Source organism: Rhinichthys klamathensis, unplaced genomic scaffold (assembly GCF_029890125.1).
Source record: "Rhinichthys klamathensis goyatoka isolate OS25496 unplaced genomic scaffold, OSU_Roscu_1.1 h1tg000407l_1, whole genome shotgun sequence".
Lineage (NCBI taxonomy): Eukaryota > Metazoa > Chordata > Actinopteri > Cypriniformes > Leuciscidae > Rhinichthys > Rhinichthys klamathensis.
In genome coordinates, this window is record NW_026606908.1 from 935,638 (window position 1) to 960,678 (window position 25,041).

The following is a 25,041-nucleotide window of genomic DNA, read 5'->3' on the forward strand; positions in this document are numbered from 1 at the left end:
CACACAATGAACATGTATGCTGATTAAAAATGCCTGACTTTCATTCAGTCCTTCAAGGGGTTATGAAGAATCAAATATAATAAAAGGTCATTGTACAATAGAAAATATGTTGTTTCAGATCTAAAAAAAATAATAATAAATAAAAATCGACCTCAGCAAAACTGCAAAAAGTGCATTTGAAGAAACCAAGCTTTCAAACTGACTGTTATGTCACACTGTTGTAGCGTAAATTTTTGCATCTGACCACCTCAAACACACTGAGTGTTTCTAATTTCTGAAAGAGGGTCCTTCAAATGCATTTAAACATTAAAGGGATATATTGTTAACCCAAAAATTAATATTTTTTTGTCATCATTTACTCACCCTCAGGTTGTTCCAAACCTGTAGGCCTATGAGTTTGACCACAAAAGAAGATATATTTTGAAGAATGTTGGTAACCACTGACCAGACAGTTAACGGTAGCCATTGGCTTACCTACTATTTTTTCTCCATATTATGGAAGTCAACGGCGTCCTACCGTCAACTGTTTGGTTACCAACATTCTTTAAAATACCTTCTTTTGTGTTCAGAAGAAAGAAACTCATACAGGTTTGGAACAAACTGAGGATGAGTAGCCTAAATGATGACAGAATTGAATTTTTTGGTGAACTAATTAAGGGAACCTATCTTCAATGTCGCTTTCTATCCAGAAGATGTCGCTGTTTCCGTTCCCAATTAAGCCGCGTGACCTCAGCTGTGAAGTCTGTAGGGATGACGTATTTTTGTAGGCCAAAAACCTGGAAACGAGTTAGCATATTAGCACTTGGTTTTTGGTTAAATGCCAGCTGGTCTGTGGTAAACACAAGCGCAATATATTTTCATCTTTTATTTTACGACATTAAATACATCAGTAATTCCCCATTGTGATTTTTTTAAAAGGTTTTACTTGTCTTAAAAATCAAACAATAAAGACTTGAATATTTTACAATAAAGACTGCAAGGAGCTGTCCTAAACTCTAAGGTAGGCCTAAAGTGATGTTGAAGTCATGCAACTGTGGTGTAGTTTGTTTAGTCTACATTTAGCTTTTTGCTTCTGGCGATTGTATTATAGGTTTCAAAATTCATAAAAGTTCTTATTGAAATTACCATGATGAACAAGGCCTAATAATAATAAACTTCTTGTTGGTCACAGGGCTTATTTTTTTTCATTAATCCAAAAGCCAAAGGAAAAATCTTATTAGATTTTGTTGAGGAAACCAGGGTGATGATGCTAACTTCCGAGGTGGCCTAAAAACTGTCTGCAGCTCTCTAACTTACTCTGTATGACCACTTGTACCGTCTGAGAGTGACAACGGAAATGGCAAGAAAATGAGAGGGGCCATCTGTAACTTTCAGCCAGGCAGCCAAAAAAGCTTTACACACTTAATATTAGAATTAAAGTAAAATAAAAAATCACGATTGTGTCAATCAAAATGTTTGAAATGTTTGGTTGAGGACTTTCCATCAAAGCTAGTGCTTTGAATGCCACCGTTTAAAGGCACAGTGAACTCCATCTAATTTGTAGAAGGACGGGGGAGTCCCTTGTTATGTCTTAAAACAGGAAGTGATGTCAGACAATCTTCCTGTGTGGCAATTATTTACAGGGAGGAATTCTGCACTTAGTATTAGGATAGAAAAACCTTTATCACTTGTAAATGATGAGTCCAAACTCTACACTGAGGTAGTAGGTAGACATGTAAAAAAAAAATTATTTTTCAGTTCATATTTTGTATCTGAAAGAAAACGAGCTGATGTCATTGATGCAATCAGTGTGATAATATGCATACATACGTAACCAAATCATTATGTAATCATTATGTAACCAAACTACCTGAAACCACTTTATACACACCCATGTAGACTCACCACACACCTATTCCCGTGACAGATTTCTGCCAAACAAACACTAATCTTTGTCCTGTGCTCGTCAGTCTGAACATATGCTTGTTATTCTAGACACGTTCACAGTCACACCATACACCCCATTAGCGGATGCATTGCAAAGTTTACCTAGTAAACTGAACTTGTACTTTATCTAGCTACCTATCTCTCTTTTTTTTCTCACACTCTTTACCCCTGTTTCGCTCCTGGCAGATTCTATTTGTGTCAATAAAACTGGGTTATTTATTTGGAGCACGAAGCTGAAAGCAGCCCAAAATCCACCACAGGGCCATGTGCATGTGTGCACATCTCTATACACGTGAGTGAGATTGCAGGTGTGTGTCTGAGGTGTGTGTCTGTGTGTTTGTTTGCGTGTGTGTGTGTGTGTGTGTGTGTGTGTGCGTGTTCATGTTCATGTGCACGCAATGACCAACTGATCTTGTTGATATTCAACCTATGCACATGTAAGCACTAAATCCTCTCTGTCCCATCACTCACTTATATTACGAATAACTGGCTGTGTTTATATATAGACAGCCAGTTATATATATATATATATATATATATATATATATATATAGTATATATTGAAAAGAGAGCGAATAGATGTAATTAAATAAAAATAATTATTACAAATGCAGCTGAAAATAAACATTGCAAAGACTTATTTGTAATACTGTTAATAGTACATAAACCTTTTCCATTTTAACCCCAGAAACCTTTAATGTTTTATAAAAAAAATTATATTAATATAAAATAGGTATAAATAAATAAATATTTGCTAAATACAACCACTTTTCAAAACTCTATGAGGTTTCTGAGGTTAAAAATGGAAAATGGTTTCTGTACTATTAACAATATAAAAAAAATAAAAGTTTTTGCATTATATTTAAATATAATATATATAATATAATATTTAAAGCTGCAGTCCGTAGTTTTTCCTCTCTGTTCGAAATCTGCGGAATTATTAGTTATATGCGGAATTATCAACTTTACGTGGGTTGTGCCTCGGCACGGCACAGCGTGGATGAATCCAATGTTTTGAGGAGAATGTGCGGCTGTCAGTCACCGCGCCGGTGTGGATACTGTCATTCGGAATCACAGATTCTACTTTTTGGAAGTATGACCAACATAAGAATTTTCACTGGAAAATGTCCTCTGAACAAGTAAGAAACATCCACTTTTGTTCTGACCAACTAAGGGAAAAAAGCATTGCAGTAAATCGCGCTGATTAAATCTAACGATAGCTTATCATGTCACGTCAAACCGTGCAAATTATACTTTGTTCTCAAATTGTTAACGTTACAACATCAGCATCGCGTGACTACATTTAATGCCCTTTCGATATTTATCCTTGTTTTCGCATGGAAAGTCTCTTTTTTTCTGTAGCCACTGCAAAGTCTTTTGCATTTTACAGCGGGTGAATCTTTAGTTGTCACTGGTGATTGTCTTTGGAACCTTTCTGGATCCGCTATCGCAAAGACATGCTCGAATCTCCCGCGGAAATCCACCAGTACCACTGGAATTAAAAACATTATTACAAGCTTACTGTTTTGAATCGAGCTAATGCAAGCAGATAGTTTTGAACACTGGTTGGTTATGTACTTGCTCAATTTATTTTGGATAATTTTTAACCCAAAAAAGTTACAGACGGCAGCTTTAAATATAATGCAAAAACGTATTTATTCACTCTCCAATTCTTTTTTTTCAATCAATCAATCAATCACAATTAGCCTCAATATTTTAAATGCATTTGCAATGAAAACAAGTGTTAACATTTAAAAATGAAGCAATTTAATCCTGCTAAGTTTGGGATTGCACCAGTAATCTCTATATGCAATGAATCTTGTTTTTCCTGTTGCAGGAAAGGAGGGAGGATGTATCCACCATATCCATATTGCATGTGCATGAAATCCATTTGATCTAAGTTCCACATTGCTGCATATATTCCAGTAAAGAGAACTGACTGACACCGCAGTGTTACGGTAATGAATGACACATTGTCCACATCAGAGGAGTGTACATTCATATGTGTAGATTTTAAACTCATCTGTGTTAATACTGTTATGCGGTGTAGTGTGACTTCATATGTTGACTACCTCTCATGTAAAGCTGGAGCTTTACACAGACACCTTCCTAGCCTTAGCCTAATGTGCATCACACTTAAAGTGATAGAAAGAAATATTTAAAGCTGCATCTCTGTGGTGGGCCCTGTAGTCTCCCACAGGCCCCTCGCATATGATGTATGTAGGACGCAGTCTGAGGTGGGTTTCTATCTATGGAGAGGTGTCGAGTGTTTGGTCAAGTTGGCTTTGCGTGATGGTTTTTGTGGGAACACTGCAGCGAAACTCTCGGGGAGACATTTTCCATCCATGGTGTTAACAGTCAAACCTGGGTCTGACCAAAATACCATTTCCATCATCCATTTTAGATCCATTTTACAGGCAGTTCATAATTTTAGTCAAAAACGAACCTTTTCATTGATTTTGTCGAGGCATGTTGGCTTTTTATACTGTTAATAATTATAAAAGTAATATAGCAGTAATTATTATTTATTTATTTTTATTATCATTGCAGAAATACATACAAAAACTCTACAAAATACACACATCGACCAAAAAACAACAATAAAAGAACAGATGAGGAGAGCGAGAAGAAGAGAAAAGAAAAGAAAGACCTTATAATTTAAAATATATATATCCTTTGGGGGTGTTGAGTGTTTTAAGGTATTTAACATCTTTTACCCTTTCTCTCGTCCCCCCGCTCTCCTCTCCTCCCAATCCTAATATAGCAGTAATTAATGAATTAACTGAAAGGAAAGTACAACTTATATCAGTAGCAATTTGTTTATAAAAAATTATGAGGGCTGTATCATTCTTTTGCACACATGTTTTTGAATGTCCCCCAACCCCATGAAAAGCCAGTCATTGCAATTGGGATCCACTCGAAAGATTTCCCCATGCGGAATTTCACATCGGGTTCAAGTTGGACACACAAATTCGCTGTGTTGACCAACAGAAAGCTTTTAAAGTGATTTCTGTGTGAGCTGTGCATGCTTCATAAATCACTACACTATTGATAATAGACAACTAAGCTTTTTTTATTTCAAGGAGGTCCAATGCAATAGTCTGGACCCAGAAAATGTAGCGACGCCACTTACTGGGGGCCCTAGTGGTCAACTTTCACTGTTTGCACTGAGGATTCGTATGGTAATCTCAACATTGGAGAACCCTGACAGTCTGAGTCTAGACTTAATATATAATACCATATGTGAGCTCTACATTTTTCTAATGTCTGCTACAGACTGTGCGATTTTGGCAATCGTATAAGATCATTACAAATCACACTGTACGACATGGATCTGATAAACTTGGGTACGACATGCATAGATTGTACGATAATGGCTACGACGCAAGTTAGTATAGAAGAAGAAAACATCATCAGTAAGCTAGGGGTAAACAAATAGAGTAAGATGAATCGCAATGTGGCATTTTTTGTGCTGAAACAAAGAGGAGCTAGGAAAAAGAGGCCAACTTGGCATGCCAATTTTGTAAATGGAGCTTGAGGTGAGTATAGTTGTAACTTTAAGCGCCATGCTGCGTTGATCAATACGCCATTTCATGCTGCATTTTTATTGGCTAGTCAGCAGACGTAGGTCGTAGCAGCAAACACACTTTGAGATGATCATGCTAAATCTCTGACACTGTCAGAAAATTATTACAGGTGATCTTTGGTCCCAATTTAAGACCGTGACAACGGCCGTCTTTGAACCAGGCTACAGCAGGAACACCATTGATTTAGGAGCCACGACCTCAGAAATCACCACGATTGGCCATCTTTCATCAGGGACAGCCTAAAATTGTACTATGTGTAGCCTACCGGGCATAAGACCTAAGATGATAAAATAAGGTTTAGGGATTGTGGAAAAGGATTGGGATGTATATGAAAGTTACTAATAATTATTTCTTGATTAACAGTTGAATAAATGAGTGTATTAACATAGTCGCCTCATGTTATCCAGTGACAGTTCAGTGCTGAATTCACATTACACAACACATCACATCACTGAAGGATTATTGACCATGTGCCCAGAACAAATGAAACTGCTCTCTTTATAAAAATAAATAAAATTGAAACGTCCGAGAGAGATATTGAAAAATTATTAAAATATTTAAACAAAATTATTTAATCCAGTTTATGTAGCCTAGTTTGGTATAGCTATAAATTAAATAGAACAGAATTTCTGTAAGTAAAAAAAAGTGTCTTGTAGTGTGGTGTGATGTTATTATAGCATACAATAAAAAACACAATTATAGTGGACCGGACAAAAATGCTCATAAACTACCCTTCAGTCTCCCGTTAAAAGCAATACTCTCGCGCTTCCAGCGCCTATTACATAATGATTGATGACATAACACCGTACTGGCTCGGGACAGCTCGAGCGCTGCGCGAGCCTGGACAGACAGAGTCATTGCGCGCGCCAGAGGCCACTCGGTCGATTATTTATCCAACAAGTGCCCGTCCGTTTCTCTTCCCCTCTTTCTCTCTCTCTCTCTCCGGGGCTGGTCAACTATTTTTCTTTCCTTTTGAAATGTCTACGCATGTTAGTTATATTCAAACAACTACGAAGCGAAGCGGAGGAGCATTTTGACTTAAACATTGTTTGTTTATTGACCAGACGAGCCAACTTTTAAGGGATTATTGAAAATGGCGATGTGCTTGTTAAAACGTTTGCGGCGTCCCGGTCGTTAAAGTGTCCGCAGTTGTCTTCTCTTCCTTTAAGTGGATTTTTAGTTTATTAAATTAGTTTAGTAATAATAATACACACTAATCACAACTAAACTATAAGGTGTTGGCACGGAGAGTTTTGATAGGAAAGTAATGGAAAATGATGAGCCCGCATCGCCGGACCCGAACCACGACAACACTCAGAGAGGTAAGCGTGTATTTCATTAAACCATAACATACCTGCTGCATTGGTAGGAAATGATCTCAGTTTGCACGTGTGTGTGTATGAGTGTCAAACACTTGTGAAACGTGGAACAAACTCGCACACACATGCAGTGTTAGATATGAGACCAGTGGCACTAAAAATACACACCCCTTATGTGACAGAAGTGCCTGTCTTGTGTGCCAGCAGCAGTCCTACACTAACCCACAGCGCTTGTGCCAAGCGAGCCAGCTACACCACAACTCTCTGACTTCTGTCACTTCTCCCTCTGATCCAGTGTGTATTCAAAATAGTGTTGTGCTGCCTTATCTATTCTTGTTAAACGTGCAGTGTCAATTTGACTGATTTTTGGTCATTCATAGTGCAGGGTGCGTTGCGTTTTCACTTTTGTTGTCATGTTTCTTTTAAAGATCCCCTGTGGTGAAAATCAAGTTTTTAATGTTGTTTAAATGTCTATGTGTTGTTTTTATTATGCTTTAAGACAAAAACCAGGTGCAACCCATTTTCTCCTTAAAAACTGTAAAAACGCTGTTTGAAATCGCTGGTGTTTCTGACGTCACAAAACACCTTGTAACCAATCACGTCAACGTGTGAGCGGGCTTTAGCATATCGTTTACTATGCTGCGAAGCAGGGCAGTCTCAAGAGAAGCCAGGTTATCCCGGTATATTTTTTATGTTGTTATGAAAAGTCGTGTTGGCCCACATTTAGCAATGTGTCTGGTGAATTATGTAGGCTGTATATTACGATGAACTATATGCCTTTCTCCACTGATGTTCAGGGTTGTTCAAAGCGTTTATGGATGCTGACTGTTAGAAGGCAGCTGTCTGACTCTTGAGATGGTGAACGGGAACATAGTTTGTGTAACATTAGCAACAAATTATTAGCTGTTTGATAACGCAGTCAAGCAAAAGGCTTATATTAATCACCGTCATGTGTCCGACGTTGTAAAGAGCACTACATAAAGCACATTACCATTCTGACACGTCGACTTGTAGATGAGCCTGTATAATCATCTGAAATCAGTTTCTGGTTCAAACATATATGGCTGAATTAAACCAGTATTTCCACTTGCAATTTGGCAGCGTTTATTACAGTAGACTATAGTTGATCAAGTGGATCTCATGGGCTGGTGTGGAGGCGGCGGGGCTAATTTGCATATTCATGAATCTACGTAATGAAGAAAGGGTCTAGTAGTTATATTCAAGCGATTTTAAAGGGGTCATCGGATGCAAAATTAACTTTTATATGGTGTTTGCATATAAAAGTGTCTTTGCAGTGTGTGGACAACCACCATCAGTGGCGTCATGCCCATTCAAAGTGAGGGGGCACGTGCCCCCTCAGATTTTTCCTCCCTGATAATTTATTTAAATTACTTGTTATAATCAGATTCAGCACGTTGTTCATCTTCAATCCGCAGCGGCGCCGAGCAGAGCGCACGTCAGAAACAGAGGACACAGGACAGGGTGTGTGTGTGTGTGTGCGCGCGCGTGTGTGTTCATCTGAGCCTCATTGGTCTGTCACTGCTCGTCAATGTCAGAATATTTGAGATGGCCAATGAAATCAAAGGAGGCGGGCTTTATGCTCACAGAAGCTGAGCGCGAATTTTAGACTCACTCGACGCTTCAGTGTACAGTCAATTGCGAGATGTAAGTTGCTAAACTAAACATTTCATATTTGACAGTTTTTTTAGTTCATAAATGTTAAACGAATGACAAAAATAATCAGGCACACGAATATACTTTTGTCTAATTTCGCCATTTTGAACTGAAAATAGGCCTATGTAACGTGACTCGTAATGGCTAATAATTAGTTTACTGTCATTGTGAGGGGAAAAGCCGTTTTCCTTGTCAGGCACAAGATTAATAATGAATGTATACATATTGAGAATTAATATAGTACAATTTGTAGCCTTAAGTAAATTAAAAAAGCTCAGCTTTAGGAGGGGAAGGCAAGATCAGGAGACTGAGAGAAAAAGAAAGAGTGATGGATAAGAAGTGAGAGCAGGTATTGACAAATAATCTACTGTCCACTGACATGGTTTTAAGGCTATTTCTTATCCTTTTTTTGGCCTTCAAACGTCTTGAAATGCACATATCAGAGAAATAAAAATTTGAACACCCTACCCACCTCAAATTTAGAACCTCTTTGATTATAAAGCCCTGTCTACGGCCCTGTATTAGGTATAAGATCAATAATGAATATGTACTGTGAATGAATTTAATAAACTTAGTTAGGCTACCTAGCTTTCCTAGTAGCTTTCAGTAACTCGTCTGAGAAAATGATTCATAAATCAACCTATCAGTTGACCCTATATTTACTTTCTTCACTGACAGACAAAAATGAAAAGCCTATCAGTCAAAGTTCAACTTTAGGAGGGGAAGAGACAGGGCAAGAGAAAAACAAAGAGAAAAAGTGTGATGGAGATGAGGAGAGAAAAATAATCAGCTGCGTGACATGGTTTTAAAGCTGTTTGTATCCAGTTTTTTTGGCCTTCAAAACATCTTATAATGCACAGATACACATACTTTAACTTAGTCCTCAGATAGAGGAGGGTTGCTGCTATAGCTCCGTTAAGGTATTTCTGTCCCTCCCAAACTGCATTGAAATAGTATGTTTCGCAGCCAGAATTAAAAAAATTTCAGGGGGAGAAACCCCCCTGACCCCTCCTAACATGATCCATATCACCCGTCAGAAAACAATTGCAACGTCTCAGATTGTGATCCCCCAGAATTTTGGCTTGCATGACGCCCCTGACCACCATACAATGAAAAATCCATTCACTCCTTTTTTTTTATCCTCTAAACTCTTTCAATAAATAAGCCGTTTGGATTTTCTGAGCAATATGATATCATATTGCTCATGCTCCGCCCACGACCACTGACGGACTGTCTCGTATTAGCATATTTACGCCCTCAGCATTTGTATACTGTCCGCCAAGGCAGCACTTTTGTGTCTTGTGTGACCACCCGTGGAAGAGAGGGGTGGGGTGAGCAGTTGCTCATTATCATTTAAAGAGACATGCACTGAAACGGGTCGCTGTGAACAGAGTTGTTTTTGAGGAGGTAAAAAGAGTGTTGTTTTACACAACCATTGATGAATTTTTACCAAAGTATCTTACAAACTTTACATGAAGACCCTAAAGAATCATATCAACTTGTGGAAAATGGGCATCTGATGACCCCTTTAAAGGGATAGTTCACCCAAAAATGAAAATTCTGTCAGTAATTACTCACCCTCATGTTGTTCCAACCCCGTAAGACTTTCGTTCATCTTCGGAACACAAATTAAGATATTTTTGATTAAATCTGAGAGCTGGATCACTCCTCCATAGGCTTCTTAAAGGTGAACTAAGTAACTTTTTTTACCTTAACCGAACAGCTTTGGAGTCATTGTAATGTTTATATTACTGATTTCGTGTTGAATGGTGGTCGTCTCGCACCCCCCTGGTGCCTGTGAGCCGCAAAACCACCCTTGCAACTTTGGGCCGCCGGGCTGAGTGTTAGGAAGTATCGTGTGATATCAGGTCTCGCGAGGTAACAAATTGCTTTACGGCAAAAAACAGATCTGATAAAATTCTGAAAAAATGAGCATCAAACAGAAATATCCCGGCGCCATATACATGTGGTAGGGCGCGCGCAGCTCTTAAAGGGGCCATACCTTATTTCCACTCGTTACAGCGTCCATTAGGGGTGGAACGGTACACAGAAGTCACGGTTCGGTTCATACCTCGGTTCAGACGTCACGGTTCGGTACGATTTCGGTACAATGGAGTGAATAGCAAAACAAAAATGCAGAAGGCTTTTTTATAAATGTCTTAAGCCTTGTATTTTTTAAAATAAGTTTTATTAATAAAGGCAGAGAACCAGTTTATTTGTAGTGCACTGACAGTAGTTTTATATCATTAGTTTATTAATTAAATTATTAAAAAGACGAAAAGACCTTGAGATATGTTTGGTAATTGTACCTGAATGAATTTAAAATTAATTTGCTATTTCAGATCAATATATTTGTTTTCCATCATTTTAATTAACCCTAACTTTATTCTCATCTGAACTATAAATAATTGATTTCCGTATAAAATAATACTACCATTAAAAACTTTTGTTAACAGTTGTAGGTTACAGTTTGACAAAAGCACAATGTTGTGTTTTATTGTGAGTGTACACAAATAAAAGTAAACAATTTGCCGTTTTAATGATGTCCTCTATGAAAAAAATGACGGAGTATGTTTTTATGTTTCCACTGTTCGATCGCTCTTGCCTCTCTCTCTCTCACACACACACACACACACTGTTCGATCGCGCGATTCGCGGCGCGCCCCTCTCTCTCTCGCACGCGCGCGCACACACACACACACACACACACACACTGTTCGATCGCGCGATTCGCGCCCGCGCCTCTCTCTCTCTCGCACACACACTGTTCATCGCGCCTCTCTCTCTCTCTCGCACACACACGTTCATCGCGCCTCTCTCTCTCTCGCACACACACACACACACACACACACACACACACACACTGTTCATCGCGACTCTCTCTCTCTCGCACACACACACACACTGTTCATCGCGCCTCTCTCTCTCTCGCGCGCACACACACACTCCAGCATTGCAATCTTGATCGCAGCCTGTTCATTGCTGCGTTCACAGTCACACCAAAAGCGAATAGAGCGAAATTTATCGCTAAAGAGGTTTTTTTTTTATTTGTACCGTGTATTCTCCGTGCAAATTCGTGCACCGAACCGTGACGCCCGTACCGTTTCGGTTCAATACGAATACATGTACCGTTCCACCCCTAGCGTCCATCCTACTGAACAGGTACCGGTGTACAGGGGGAGGGGATCCGCCCGTGAGTGCGAGCCATCTCTGCGTGAGTGCTATTCACGACAGTACAAGTACTCCACAGCGACTCTAGGGGTCGCTGTTTGACAAAAATGGAATTCCTACTTAGTGCTGCTTTAAGGGATCGAAACTGGCCGGAGTGACTACAGTGGCACAATCTTAAAGGTTCTCTAAGCGATCCTGGGTGACGTCACTTCTTGTTGACGTTCGAACTATTGTCAAACAAAACGGTGGCTAGCTAGACCCTCCCTCCTCCTCATCCGCACACTAACCCCCAAACCCCGCCCCCAAACCCTTCTTGTCGGTCATTGGCTGGAACAGTTTGTTATGTTTTGGGGAGCGGGTCGCCGCAGTTTGCTTTTGTTGCTGTTTGTGGAGCCTGGGCTGTCTACAGAGATCGCCTATCTTTACAGTGTGTTCAGGGGACAGGCAGCCAACGGTTAGTGAGGAGATGGTGTGATTTGGCCTAAAAAATGCGTGACATCGCTTAGAGCACCTTTAAGTTTATCAAGCGACAAGAATAATTTTTGTGCGCAAAAAAACAAACAAAAATAACGACTTTATTCAACTATTCATTTCCTTCCCTGTGGGCCTCGAGTGAGTTCACGTAGTGTCTACGCAAAGCTTCTAGGTTGTACATCACACGCATCACACACATGACCAGCGCCGGCCAATAGTGAGCCTGGGTGTAACGTGCAACACAGAAGCTTTGCGCAATATCACTACGTGAACTCACTCAAGGCCCACAGGGAAGGAAATGAATAGTTGAATAAAGTCGTTATTTTTGTTTGTTTTTTGCGCACAAAATGTATGCTCGTCGCTTGATAAACTTAAGATTGTGCCACTGTAGTCACTTGGACTATTTTAACGATGTCTTTCATAACTTTTGGGCCGGCCAGTTTCGATCCCTTAAGAAGCCTATGGAGGAGTGATCCAGCTCTCAGATTTAATCAAAAATATCTTAATTTGTGTTCCGAAGATAAACGAAAGTCTTACGGGGTTGGAACAACATGAGGGGGAGTAATTACTGACAGAATTTTCATTTTTGGGTGAACTAACCCTTTAAGGCAAGAAGAATTTTTTTCACAGGAAAAAAACTTTTAAATATATAATTTTGGTGATAAAAGATGAGTTTTAAGGGATAAAATTATTGACTACAGGGGGAGTTTAACTTTGGGAGTTAAACCATGGGTTTGACAAATTAACTGTTGAAAGTATACAAAAATTCTATATACATTCTTAAAAATAAAGGTTCTATAGTGTCAATAGAAATTTTCCGTTGCCCAAAAGGAATTCCAAAATAGCCTAGTTATTTGGCATCGCTGCAAAACCCCCATTTTGGAACCATTTTGTGTAGCCTTTCTGATTGAGTAAAAGAATAATAAAAAAAAGTTTGAAATATTTTTAGATGGAATATAGCTGCTGTCACTGCTTGACATGTCAAATAACAGTGAAAGTGAGAATATTTCACAATTGTAAAGAAAGCAATAACCAATTGGTTGTAGATTTAATTTGTGGAGAGCCTGAAATTCAAACACATATGTACAAAGTGTAAAAAGGGTTTGAATATATAAAAGTGAGCACATTTTTGTAATGATGTCAAATATATGACAGATATTATCAGTTGTGTGATACCAGTACCAGATTCACTTGTTTTTCCAGAGAACAGAGGGATGAAACAAAAAGTCAGGGAAATAAAAGAGGAATAATGGAAAGGAAAGTGATACCTATTGACCAAGTAGCACAGAGATAAGACTATACTTTAGTTACTGAAATGAAATTCCCTCAAGGGTGTCTTACTTGGAACTTGCAACCCAATAGGTCTCTTTAGGGTCTTATTCAACTGAAAGAGTATTGCTTTAATTGGAAACTGGTGTATTGGGTTATCTGAAGTTGAACTACTGGCTATGTCACTCTTACGACATTCTTTTGCCGAGATCAGTTTGTTCAGTGACCTTATTCTGTTTAAACTGGAAGTTAACACAGCAGTGTGGTGTGTTAACCATTAAACCATTTCATGCAATACGAGTTCAGGCAAAACATTACGTGGGAGGTGGATTATTTCATTCAATTTAATTGAAATTTTTATCAAATAATCAATTTGGGACAGTTTCAGTTGTTTGTGTATTATAAATGGTATGAAAGGTTTTTGCACACCTTTAATATATAATGCAATATAGGTTTGCCCAGCATTGTGTTTCATATGACAATATTTTTCTTTTCTTTTTTTAAATCTTCTTAAATTATTTTTAGAAATTTTGAATGTTTTGACAATTGGCTTTGACAGTATTTGTAATATTTTTTCATCACTGATGATGACTTCTCGGACATTGCTTATACATGAATAGGACTTGTTGTACATTTTATAACAAACAAAAATATATATATTCCATATTTTGAGAATACATAAACCCTGTGTCATGCCTCTGTTCTTGTCCTGTCAGCATCCCTCTCTCTATAGCGCTATCTAAAACATGCTATTCATCCACATGTTCTCACACTTCCCTTATCTGACACTCCTTTTCTGCTCCTCTCACTGTATCATCTCTGTTTTGAACTCCTCCACATTTACTTTCTATTCTGTTCTGTCTGCTTCTCTTCTTTGATGAGCTCCCACTTGCTCCGGTGTACTTGCACCTCATATCTCTCTCGTACATCATATAAGCCGAACTTTCCTATTCTGAGTCAACATCTCATCCATATGTTCACCTGTGCACACTCTAGTGGTTCTCAACTTCTTTACATTTTCAGTCAAAAACCTTTACACTCTTAAAGTTCCCCTGTTTTGCTTTTTCGAATATACCTTTCATACAGTAATATAGCTGTTTCTGAATGTAAAAGTTCTGCAAAGTTTTAAAGATCAAAGTGCATGACAAATAAAGTTGTCTCCTAAAAGAAAGAATCGATTCTGAACTGCTGAAATGAGTCTTCAGTAATTCTAGTCTCACTTTGTCTAGTCTCACTCCATAACATATCTATGTAGGTTTGTAACATACAGTATGCATAATGCCAGCCTGTGGCCTGTGCTGCCCGTGAGCAACGTCTATTTTGACCCGCCCTCAAACGCTGTAGTTGTAGCTGAAAGGATCATGTTGTACTGAATCATATATCAAGTTTTTTCAGACACTGTGAGAAAAGATCTGATGTGCAATGTATATTATAAAAAGAACCTTGACCTTGGATATGTATGTAGGAGACCTCCAAAACAAAATTAGGAACATTTTAAAAAAGCATAATAGGGCACTTTAAAAAATAAAAGGCATTTTCAGACCAACCAATCTATAGATATTGTCCATTAACAGGGAATAAGTTAAGATCTGCGTCTGTGGTTAAGACAATATTTTAAACTCTTCCCTCAGTTGGAATAACCCTTGTAATGCTCTTACAATGGAAGTATATTGGGGAGTTTTTTGGATTAACATTAATACACGTTGATTCAAAGGTTTTAACATGAGACTATTATGATAGAATCACTTATCCACCTTTTTTGTGCTGAATTATACCCAATTTTTAAACTCCTGCTATTTAAAGCAGTAAGCACAATAACTAAAATTTATTGTTGAAATTATTGTCTGTGGTAACTTCATATCACAGACATTCCTTTAAAAAACCCAAGAGGGTTTAACTTTTCCCCTGTTAATGGATGATACATAGAATCAATAAATTGGTCTGAAGATGCTACAAAGTCAAGAATTTAGGCTACGTCTACATTAATAGATGAAGACACTGAGTTGGATAATAACTCTTGCATAATCCAACGTTTTTCTCTGGGTAAAATAATTAAATACGTGCTAAAACAAAATCTGAACAAAATACAGCAGGGCTTGACAATAAGGACACTGCCCTGCGTGGCCGCGTGAATGACACCAGGCCTGGGACATAATGTTGATTTTTTTTCCTTATATGCCTCCGAAGCTTATATTTAGACAGCTTTTGAACCCTGTTTTGTTTTTAGGCAGTTGAATATAAAAAGTCCAGCACAAACATTACTGCCGCTCGTCAACGGCAGTTGTCACAGTTGCTTGGCGACAAGAACAGTCCTGTAGGCCAGACTGTCCCATCTAACAACTCTCAGTCAAAGGCTTGGCCATTGTACCCTGAGTCTGTCGAAGAATGCAGCCTTTGAATTAAGACTCAGCTTGCTTTAGATCCGTGCAGCTATTAAAGTGACAGCAGCCTAATATTCCTGCTGCTTTACCCTCTGTCTTTTAATTTTAATCAAACAACAAAAAACAACAGAATCACTCATTACTCTTGACTAAATAACTGGTGGTTTTCAGCCTCTGCAGTCTCACTATATAAGAACATTGTAACGGGGTTCAGATGTTATGGGAAGAAGGAGGCGGGAACCGGCCAACGTTCAACAATATTTAATAACATAAAATAAAATAAATACAAAACGAAAGTAAAAGACAGCAGCCCCTCACGGACGACTGCTGTCACATATAATAAAACAAAACACAGCACAAAATCAGGCCTGTTCCTCTCTCGATCTTCACTGCCGTCGCTCCTCCTTCATGCTTCCGCTCCTCCGTGAGAGATGCGAGACCGGTGCGTCTCACAGGTGTCATTCATTATCACTCACGCCACCGGCCTCACGGCGTTCCCTCACGTCCCTCGGCCTCGTCCTGCTCGCCACAAACATGAATGCATTTCCAGAGCCGCTCTGAGAGTCACTGAAGTTCATCAGCATTTTACAGTTTCATTTAAGAAAAACTATTGTTATATAACAATTATATAATTAACACACGGAAACTCAAAGGTCTTCACCACAACCCGTTAAAATAAAAGTTTGGTTTAACTTGATAATACAGTATATTACTGCTGTACAGTTGAATTTAGATATCTAAATGTAATAACTATCACTAATAATAATAAATTATCAAAACTTAAATTTTTTAAGGAATAATAACACTTTTTCTTCTATGTTGTAATTTTAACAGTATAAAGCTCAGTTGTGCCGCATGTTGTTTGACAAAGTTTCATTTCATATAAAAGATCAATTAAATGAATTTGATAACTAGAAAATTCACAACACAGAATTTGTGGAAAACAAAACATTTCATAGAAATTATTTTTTTTTATTACTAAAATGGTTGTTTTTTATTAATATTCAAGTATCACAGACAATGGCAGACAGTGACCAAGGCAGCTCTGGCATAATGTTAATAACACCTCTACAAATGACTTGGTTTCTTTACAGTTATTGAGGTAAACATGCTTAAATTACCAAAAAAAGGTACTGTTGGGTACCGGCACCGAATTTCAGGTAGCGGTTAAAATGTGAACGGTACCCAACCTTTACCTGAAAAGCACTGTTTATTTCATATGCACCTTTGTTCTGTTGTATTGTTGTATTTATGTTGGCCTGTTGAATGTTAAATGGATTCAATCCTTGTTCAATAGAAATTATTTTATGATGCAGCAATAAACTAGCTAGTATTACTTAAATGCATGCGTTTTTGAACTTTGCTGATTTAAAACATGGTCAAAACACCGAGTAAAGAAGAATAATTGATGACGCTCCGTTGAATTATTAGAAAATAATCATTTCATTTTTGCTTTGCGTTGTGGCCGCATTACAACCTTGGGTCAATTATTCCGCTTATACTACGGTTACCACACCTCAAGACATTGTTCAGATGTATTTCAATGCATTTGTCAGGTTTTTGTCCTTAAAACTTGTGTCTAGGACTAATTTCTTATGTATCTAATCTCAAGCCTCCATCGCTAATTCCAAAACGTTATTTTAGAACTATTAATGGAGGCTTTAGCCACTGATAGCAGACTAATGCAGTTATTAGAGAGAGAGAGAGAGAGAGAGAGATTAAGAGTGTGTGAATTACCTGAATTTGTGCATCTCTCAACAGTTTTTGGCAGCAGCATCTCTATTACCGAATCTCTAAGTTTATCTTTTTCAAGACCAGCGGCATTATTACATCGCTAGTGAGAATTGTCATGTAGCTTTTATGTTGCTAAACATTTTTACTGAAAAAATCGTCAGAGCAGCACTGACAACATGTTTCTGTGCGTGTGTGTGTCCATACTGTATGTGTGTGTGTTCATCAACCAATCAGATTCAAGCATTCAAAAGCCCTGTAGTGTAATCTATTTTAATGACAAAAGCTCAAATAAGAGAGCAAGTGACAAATATCGAAATTGGCCAATAGTTGTTCATTAAAATCGGTATTGGTATCGACCAAAAAAAACGGTGCATCCCTACTCCAAACATTCCTTTAGTTCTCAACATGTACATGATTTTATAAAGAACAAGTGAATAAATAGTTCTAAATGGCTTTTAAACGTTCTAAAGCACAGATGTAAATGGTTTTTGGTTCTAATTGAAATTTTTATATATTTAAGATTGTAGACCCTACTGATAACTTTTTTTGTATCTCGTTGCCTTCATGATTTTTGAATCTACCCTCTATACACAGTAGAGTCTTCAAATAAATTTTTTTTGATCCTCTGACATTTTCTTTGTGAATGTTTTAATAACTGCCAAGTCTGATGAGAAAGCAAAGCACTCCGCTTTCATCAGAAGAATTAGGCCATGTGTGTAAACGTTATTACTGAGGGTTTAACCACCCAGAGTCCTCATCTTAATTTGAATGTTCATGTCCACAATTTTCCGCTCCTGATTGCAAAAATCTCATTCAAACTCTTCTGATGTTTAGATGGCTTTGATGGCTCTGTGATACTAACGCTAAGACTCATTTCTCATTCAATGTTTTTTCAGTTTATCTCTTTCAGTCCCTCTTTTTGACTGTCTCTTTTTCTCTAACTTTCCCTCACATAACCTTGCCAGAAATACTGTAAATACCTCTGTGTGTGGTAAGAATGGACATAATCTGGATTAAAGGAAAGATTAGTGTTTAATGAGTGTCTTTGGATTCCTGATCTATTTCCAGAAGCCGATTGGCTAATTTGAGATCCAGAAGCTTACATCCACTACCCCACTACACAGATTACCTGCTTTCACATACATTGCAACACTCTTTCGCAGTTTCTTCCCAAGCAAATATTTGAATACGACGATTACGTAGGCAGAGTGTGACATTTGACTAAACATAGGGGAGATTTTATACAGGTGGGAGGGAGAAAGAACTTTAAAGACTGAACAGAGGAAGAGATGGGTGCGAGACAAAAGGAAACCACAAAGTAATGACACTCAACGACAATATGGCATGTGTTACCTTATAGCGGTTTATGAATTTACAGATGAGGCAAATCTTGAGACTCATGATAATGTCAATGGTTGTGAACTGAAAACTGAAATAACTTTGATGGCCTGTGATGTTTCTTTACAGTTATCCATACATTAATTTTCATTCGCAGCCAGTTGAGTTCAAAGAACTTTTTAGAAGCAAGTTTCTCAGGAAGGGTTAGTTTTTCCTTTTTATAGGATGTTGTTGTTTGTTGATTTCTCTTGTATAGCAGCAGGTTAGAGGTGTTAGAGAAGTCATCAGGTGCCCTGTGGCCTGCGTGGGTCCTAATGCCCCAGTATAGTAATGGGGACACTGTGGCTGTTCCTGAACTCTATGGGTGCCATTACATCATCCAGGTGGTTGAAGAGATTCCCACAACTTGTGCTTTGAGTGGAAGTAGAAGAAAAGCTAATTATAAATGCATAGACATACATCACATGCTCAATGTAGCCAAGAGTGATTGACCATTTACTGTATTTCTTTGTTTCCAGCCCATGACTCTAGGCAAGTCTTGAGAGGCTCACACTGGATGCTGACACAGAAATTTCTTAGCCATTTTAAAGTTGGATGGGGAGCTTTTGCCTGGGCTAGTGTTGTTAAAAGTACCGGTACTTCGGCACCAAATCGATACTGAACAAAATACCAAAAGTGCAGTTCGGTACCCGCTGATAGGTGCTGCTTTCAAATGCTCCTGTGCGTATTGTCATCATGCGCTCTGTGAAGAGCGGCAAAAGTATATTTACAACATGCTTTGGTAATAGCCAATCACAGACATGTCTGTTGGCTGCATGAACACAATGGCCAATCATACACGTTTAAGTCAGAATCCATCCATACGATGCAGGTGTTTTTGTTCAGCGTGTCTTCATAGCTTTTTTGGTGAAATCACGTGAAAAATGCTGGACTACAATGATAAAATGTGACATGAGGATAGTTGGTCCAAGCAAGGGTTTGCGAAAAACCAATGTTTTAAAAAAATGAAATACAGTTGACGAGTGAACAAACATCTCGGTTAAATTCATTTTTGTTCCATTTTGTAGCCCCATTAATTGTGTTTGAAGAGGAGATACTTATACTATAGCTGTCACCTGACAAGTGTTGTTCAGTGCAAGCATGACTGGTGTGATGAGACGTTTATATCAGGCACTAATAACAGAGGCCCAAATGTCAGTTTTCTCTATCTGTATGCTTTTCAGTTTGTCCAGACTTGTTATTTTTTGTTATAATGATTTGTTTAATTGACATTTGATAATTTGTAGATACACGTGCATACATTTTAAAATGCTATTTTAATGATCATGGTAATAGGTGATAGTTCTGAATAAGTGTGATTTTAAACAATTGTTTTTAATTCATTTTAACTGTGGCAAACAGTCTCAAAGGACATTACCTCAAGCCGTCAAAATCTCTCTCTTTCTTTCTCTCTCTGGTCCTGGAATAGGGGTGTGATCAAGTAACTAGTTGCTAGTTGGCCAGAATTGAGCGGTAAGCAGTGTAATCAGGACTTGGCTGTGTTATCCAACTGCATTTAGATCTGTTACCTTGGTGCCTTATATCACACTGTTGGTACAGAGAATCCTTTAATCTGTGATCAAACGATAAACTTGCTGCTACACACTTGAAAACACATACATTCTTGTTGAATTTGAGAAAATCAGCAGAATTGAGCACCCTATATTGACCAAAAACTCAGACCGAAAACAGCACTGGTCATTTTTTTGCTATTAGGCAAACCGTGAGACGGAGTTGTGAAATATCTGTTTTGAGAGTCTTTGTTTCCGAGTACGTCTGCAAGTCGCCACGCACCTATTTGTGTGTGTTCCGCTACATAAGCAAAAGTGACTTTTTCAAAAAGCCACAAAGCCCTTCAAAGAGGGAGAGAGAGTGAGAGAGACAGTCGGAGTAAGAGACAGACAGAGAGAGAGAGGCCAAGTGTTCTTCCCTGCGATGCTTATCGTACCTGCCCTGTGTCTTCAGACAGACACACTGCTAAAAATACCCATCGGAAACGGCCAACACAGCATCAAATCTGAACTTTCTCAAAGTGTGGTCAAACGTCAGACAACGGAGATTGCTGTTTGTGCTCGTGTGTGGGCAGGGATGGGGGTTGAGTGGGCTTTTCATGTGAATGATTAACGTGTGCTTGTGCTTTTTATTCCAATAAAAGCATACATTTGTGTTTGTGTGCATGTGTTAGTGTACACACACACACACACACACACACACACGTGTTTTAGTTGTTTAGTGTGTGTAGGTGTGGGAATAACACTGCATTTTTCATGAATAGGGTCCTCAACAAATGTTTAGTGAAAAGAGGTGCTTAAAATGGTGATTAACTTCTTTAACTTTAAGCTAAAAATTAATTAAACTAAATACATCTGTTTTATTTTCTATTCATTTTTCAATCGGGTTTTCATTTATTGCAATCCCGTTAACAGTTTAAAACCCTGATTTGTGTTATTTGTTATTTTCTAGCAATAAACATTAAATAAACAAAAACATGACAATTTATGCTAAATAGATTATACTAAATTAAATTAAAAGGAAAAAAACAGAATGGGTATTTTTACAGTAATTAAGCTGTCACTCAGTCTAGCTAGTTTGTGATTAAATGTAGGTTCATAGTTATTGATAAACTTTTATTTAGTTTAAATTAAAGAAAAATATTTGCTTGATAATTTTTCTTTCAATAACTTTAACAGAGTTGAAGGCTGATCTTGACAAATGCAACAACTTAAAAAATAAGGACACGGGTCAATATATATATATATATTTTTAATTAATTGAATTTACAACAAATCAATTAAACAGGTGGTCAAAATGTTTACATTGTGGTATAATTTCAATTTGTCTGAGGGAGCACAGACATTTGATGTTTACAACTAGTTACTTTTCATGCAACTTTACTATTATGTTGGATTTTATATTTAACATATTTACAACAACATACATATTTATTTCCTCTGTTTAAAAAAGTGTGCCCTGTTTGTGGAAAGTGACCACTAACTAGCTATTTTTTGTGTCACCTCTTTAGGAAATCCAGTGCACAAGAAATCCCATCTGAGTAAGTACAAGAATCTCAAGCATTCATCAGTTATACACTTGTCTGTTCACTCTTTATGTATGTTCACTCTGCTAGTATGTTGTTTAGTACAACACAATAGTAGTTTCTTTTCATGTGTGTGTGCGTCAGTGCGTGCTTTGAGAAGTGGCATGTTTCACCCCCTGTGCATGTTGTTTTTTGCATATCAGAGAACCCCTCGATTGTGGTGTTATAGGGAGGGGGCCATGTATCAGTGTAGCAAAGCGGTGCATAATTACACCTGTTAAAAACACAAACACACACACACACACACACACACACACACACACACACACACACACACACACACAATGCACCTGTATCCACATATATTTTTACTTCAGCCACAAAAGCTGTATGTTTAAATATGAGCAAAGCTACCGTAGACAAGCACAGGTGTGTGTGGCGCAGCTATGGGCGTGTGCACCATCTGAATCGAGATAAGATCTCAGAGTATTTTAGTGAATAGATGCTGTTTAAAACTCTTCCCGCCTTTGTGTTTGATTACAAGCATTGTGTAAGTATCTCATCTTTTTGTCTTTCGCTCTTTTTTTTTTTCCTTCCCTCTGTCCTTGAAAGTTTTGTTTTTACATTCAAATATGACCTTTATGGAATCCACTGAACTTCCATAACATTTTATCAAAGTCTTTTTAGTTAATTTGACTGTATAAAAATGTTTGAAAACCCTAAAAGGAAAAACTGAGTGTTTCATATCATATTAGTGTTCTGGGATTATAAGAGCGTGACTGTAGGAAGATTAGAAAACACTCATAGCATGATTCATAATGACAAGCAATAACAACACTCTGTCGTACGCTGCGGCAACAATATCACATGACGATCTTAACCAGGTTGTTTACACAATACCATCTACCACCTATCAAACCAGCCTCACATCCTCTCTGAACAGTTCCTCATCAAATATAATAGCAAAAGAAAAGTCAACACTTTGCAATTCAAATTCTGCGTGTGCATTTTAACACTCTCTTTCAAAAGATACTAATATGCAACTTTAAGGGGCAAATAAGGGACCGAAGTGTACGTTTTGAAAGGGTATCCCAGTGGAAGCTTTTGTACCTTTTTTCTAAAGAATGAAACACAAACCAAAATAAAAAAGGAAATTTATTCAGGACAGTTTGAAAACTGGGAGTTTGTAGTTGTGTGTCTACAAAAATATTTTTTAATTTTAGTAAACTAAACTTAATTTACTGTATTTGTCCAGTTGATTTTTCCAGTGTATTTGAGTTGACAAAATTAAAGTCGGCATGAAACGGAAGTTGTGATAGTCTTTTCCTCCCTATTGTGATGTATATCCTAGTGAAACTGTCTGGAAACAAGAAAAACTATAGAGCAGGACTTGATTTTGTCCGTCGGGAATTGATTGGATGGTTGTGGTTTGCTATTGGTGGATCACTGAGAGAAGGATTAGGAGGGGACTTGAATTAAAAAAAATTGTGCACCGATAAATCATTTATAACAAATACTGCAATATAAAAAAAAAATCCATTTTGATTTCATGGTCACTAAAAACAAAAGTTATCTCAACTTTTGGGAAATAAGTAAAACTAAAAAAACAATGCAAAAAAGAAGCAAAATATAATGAGTTGAGTGTTTTTACAGTGGCGTGGAAGATGAGAGGGATAGGGTGAGGAATTCATGATTTCAGGAAGAATGATGCTCTGCAGAAAAGCTTAGAGATGTGAACTGCTCAACACTGAATTAGAAAGAGAAAGAGAAAGTAGAGTCCACCTATAGACGGACAGAGAAACAGCACATAAAGTTCTTAAGTAGACACATCATACGCGATCGAGAGAGAGAGAGAGAGAGAGAGAGAGAGAGAGAGGTGTACCTATCTACGGTTTGAAAGGGACAGGCCCTCTCCCTCTTTGTCACTCTCAGATAGAAACACACACAAATGATCTCCCTCTCTGTCAACTACCGACAGAAAACCACCTAATCTCTCTGTCATCTCCCACAGCGCGACAGAATCACCTGTTCAGAAGTTTGATTAACAGTGTCAGACAGAGCTGTCAACCATATTGAGTGATTTAGACGCATCTTCACGAGAAAAAGACAGCAGTTCACACATGCTGTGAAGATGATGCGAGGTAGGCATTTGTGTTTTGTGTCTGGCCTAGTAAGTATGTATTTTTGCTAATGTTTGTGTGGGTGTGTGACAATTGCTTGTTTACATCACATTCGACTTATCCTCATGTCTTTGTGCGCAAAGGTTTTCATTTTTGTTTGTGCAGCTTATATCGCTTCGAGCTTTGCGTTCATATTGCTCTTTCGTTTCGCTCATCATACCCTAGTTTAGGGCAAAGTGATTATATATATCCTTTGCTTTCAGCTGAGATTGACCTTTTTAGGAGTTTCGCTCTGTTGTTTGTAGTTGTATGAGACTCGCTCCGCCATATTAGCAGGTAGATGAAAAGTCCAAGACTTTGGTTTGCTCTTGAACCACTTGAGTCGGAGATGGATGGTCCATCTTGAAGGATGGAGTGGGATGATATGCAGGATTTTGCTGGAATACAGAAAGCAGTGTAGGTCTGATGTGCTTTGATTTTGAGACCAGGATTTTGATTTGTAATTCAAAATGTCTTTAGTGTTGAAGTAGGACCTGATAAAAATTAAAGATATATAATCAGTGTTTTTTTTTAAGTGTGTGTGCCTAAAATGTGTTTAAAGTAATCTGATTGACCTGATATAATGCGTGTGCAGGAAAACTTGTCAGAAAGTTTCATTCACCTTTTACTAATTAATAGAAATTTGCCATGCAGCCTCTTTCGTTCTTGAAAGTTGCTTTTTGTTTGCTTTATCTTATGTAATTTATTAATGGCTTTAACAGTACCTTGTAGACTGTGTGTGTGTGTGTGTGTGTGTGTGTGTGTGTGTGTGTGTGTGTGTGTGTGTGTGTGTGTGTGTGTGTGTGTGTGTGTGTGTGTGTGTGTGTGTGTGTGTGTGTGCGTGTGTGTGCGTGTGTGTGTGTGTGAAGTAGTCCAGCGTGGGTGTGTGACTCTACACTTTCTCACTGATTTTAGTAATAGGGATTTTCACAC

The 25,041-nt window shown here is 38.0% G+C and overlaps 1 protein-coding gene across 3 annotated transcripts in view; it reads left to right on the forward strand.

Annotated features, from left to right (window-relative positions):
• Positions 1-6,356: 6,356 nt before the first annotated feature.
• Positions 6,357-25,041, forward strand: part of rorc (RAR-related orphan receptor C) — a 39,818-nt gene continuing 21,133 nt past the window's right edge. For 2 of the 3 annotated variants that reach the window (XM_056234873.1, XM_056234874.1), the window contains exons 1-2: positions 6,357-6,835; positions 21,935-21,964. In XM_056234873.1, the coding sequence (XP_056090848.1) occupies positions 6,781-6,835; positions 21,935-21,964 (85 nt within the window). In that variant the 5' untranslated portion in view covers positions 6,357-6,780. Of the gene's footprint in view, positions 6,836-21,934; positions 21,965-23,926; positions 24,091-25,041 lie in introns of those variants that run through there. The other variant, XM_056234875.1, reaches the window with a different exon arrangement.